The sequence below is a fragment of the Anoplophora glabripennis genome, unplaced genomic scaffold (genome assembly GCF_000390285.2).
Source record: "Anoplophora glabripennis isolate ALB-LARVAE unplaced genomic scaffold, Agla_2.0 scaffold481, whole genome shotgun sequence".
In the NCBI taxonomy this organism is placed as follows: Eukaryota; Metazoa; Arthropoda; class Insecta; order Coleoptera; family Cerambycidae; genus Anoplophora; species Anoplophora glabripennis.
In genome coordinates, this window is record NW_019416559.1 from 238,367 (window position 1) to 240,395 (window position 2,029).

The 2,029-nt window shown below is 33.5% G+C and overlaps 1 protein-coding gene across 1 annotated transcript; it reads left to right on the top strand.

Moving 5' to 3' along the window:
* Window positions 1–386: 386 nt before the first annotated feature.
* On the top strand, window positions 387–1,710 carry LOC111691702. The gene is made up of 2 exons (XM_023454932.1): window positions 387–961; window positions 1,028–1,710. The coding sequence occupies exons 1-2, from the start codon at window positions 539–541 to the stop codon at window positions 1,682–1,684; spliced, it is 1,080 nt and encodes a 359-aa protein (XP_023310700.1). The 5' UTR covers window positions 387–538; the 3' UTR covers window positions 1,685–1,710.
* Window positions 1,711–2,029: the final 319 nt, after the last annotated feature.

The following is a 2,029-nucleotide window of genomic DNA, read 5'->3' on the forward strand; positions in this document are numbered from 1 at the left end:
GTTTTCTGAAAACCTGTAATGTTAAATTTGTTACCAATTCTCCTTAATTTTTTACATTTTGTTCACATTGGCAAAATTTCAAATATGTAAATAAATAAAAAAGTTAAAATTAAAACTGTGCCTCAAATAAGTAAGATCAGATAATACTTTAATACAGCTTTCAATATTAGTAACAGAAAGGCATTGCCATAGAAATACAATGTATGTTTACGTAGCAGACGAATTGATGTAGAGCGAAAACATGTTTTTTCGGCAACCGTCCGGAAAGTGGCTACTTCCCGGACGCTTTTTCTTTGAGAAAGTAGCATTTTTTTCGGCCTAGTCCGAGAACTACGCACTTCCCGGACTAGGCCGGGAAGAATCACATCGTTGTTGTCATTGTGAATATGAAAATCTTGGAAGGTATGATTTTGATAAATGCAGTTGAACATTACCATAGCAACGAAATAACGACTGACAGCTATCTGAAGTGAAATTAGTTGACATTTTAATTTTCGAAAGTTTGCATGGTTTTTGGTCGCAATTGTCGCAATAAACTATGGAAAGCAACAGCGATAGTGAGTTTGAAAATGTGCCTTACGAAATTTCCAATGCAGCAGCTGCTGCTACAGCACAATTATTGCCTGAAAAATCAAAGTCCAGGTACGAAAACGTTTATGATTTGTTCACGAGATGGATGGATATGAAGAAATGCAAAACTATTACAGAGGATGTAATTTTAGCTTACTTGGCGCAAAAATCTGAAACTGTCAAATCCTCTACCCTGTGGAGCATGTACTCTATGTTGAAAAGTACCATTTTAGTGAAGAAAAATGTAAACATAGCCACTTTCCCAAAGGTAATCGCATTTCTTAAAAGGAAGAATGTTGGTTATAAAGCAAAGAAATCAGAAGTCTTCAGCAGCGAGCAAATCAACAAATTCATTAGAGAAGCAGATAATGAAACATATCTAATGCTAAAGGTAATTTTAACAAAATATTACGATTGTAGGATATAAAAGTATCAACTTAATTTGCTTCATTTTCAGGTAGCAACAATTATTGGGTTAGCCGGTGCGTGTAGACGGGAAGAACTAACAAAAATGTCAATTGATCTAATAAACGACAAAGAAGATATGTTGCTCGTGAAAATACCAGATTCTAAAACACATATTGAGAGAAATTTTGTTGTAATTGGGCAAGAAAACCTGCTGTTGTATAGGCAATATTTATCTTTACGGCCATCCCATACTCCACATAACAGATTATTCGTGAATTACAAAAAAGGAAAATGTTCGATTCAGCCCGTTGGTATCCACAGTTTTGGGAATCTCGGATTAAGAATTGCAGAATTTTTAAATTTACCCAATCCTAAAAATTACACAGGCCATAGCATGCGTCGAACTTCAGCGACGATATTTGCTGATAATGGTGGAAACATCACAAATTTGAAGAGACACGGTGGCTGGAAGTCTACCAATGTCGCTGAAGGATATATAGACAATTCACTAACAAACAAAATTAAAATTGCCAAGACCATTCAAAAATTATCAGATGAAAACAATCAATATGAAACGGAAACTTTACCTTCTTGTTCTGACTACAAAAGGCATTTAAATATACCAAGCATTTCAAACAAATTAAACCCTTTCAATATTAGCAATTGCTCAAATTTTACTATAAATCTTAATATAAATAAGAATTAGAATGTTTCTGTTAGTACCTATCTTCTGTTCGAATTTCAATATTTAATACAAATAAGAATTAAAATGTTCGAAATTTTGTTCTACAAAAAAATATAATAAAGAAATGTGTCTCATTAATTTGTTATTCTACATGGTTGCCGAAAAAATAGTGTACGCAACACGTCCGAAAACAGTTTTTTTGAACTCGCAGACTTCCAGGACTCGCCTACGGCTCGTCCTAGAATTTTGTCAACTCGTCCAAAAAAAACAGTATTTTCCGGACTTGTTACGTAAATAACTATTATATCAGTATTTTCTGAGAATTTAAAAAATATGTGCTTTTGCACTGAAAATGAAACATTACTG

Bases quoted from the DNA above. Each gene is read 5' to 3' on its own strand.
- LOC111691702 (XM_023454932.1), top strand. From the start codon at position 539: ATGGAAAGCAACAGCGATAGTGAGTTTGAAAATGTGCCTTACGAAATT. The intron at 962-1,027 runs GTAATTTTAACA...CTTCATTTTCAG, and splicing joins AAACATATCTAATGCTAAAG to GTAGCAACAATTATTGGGTT.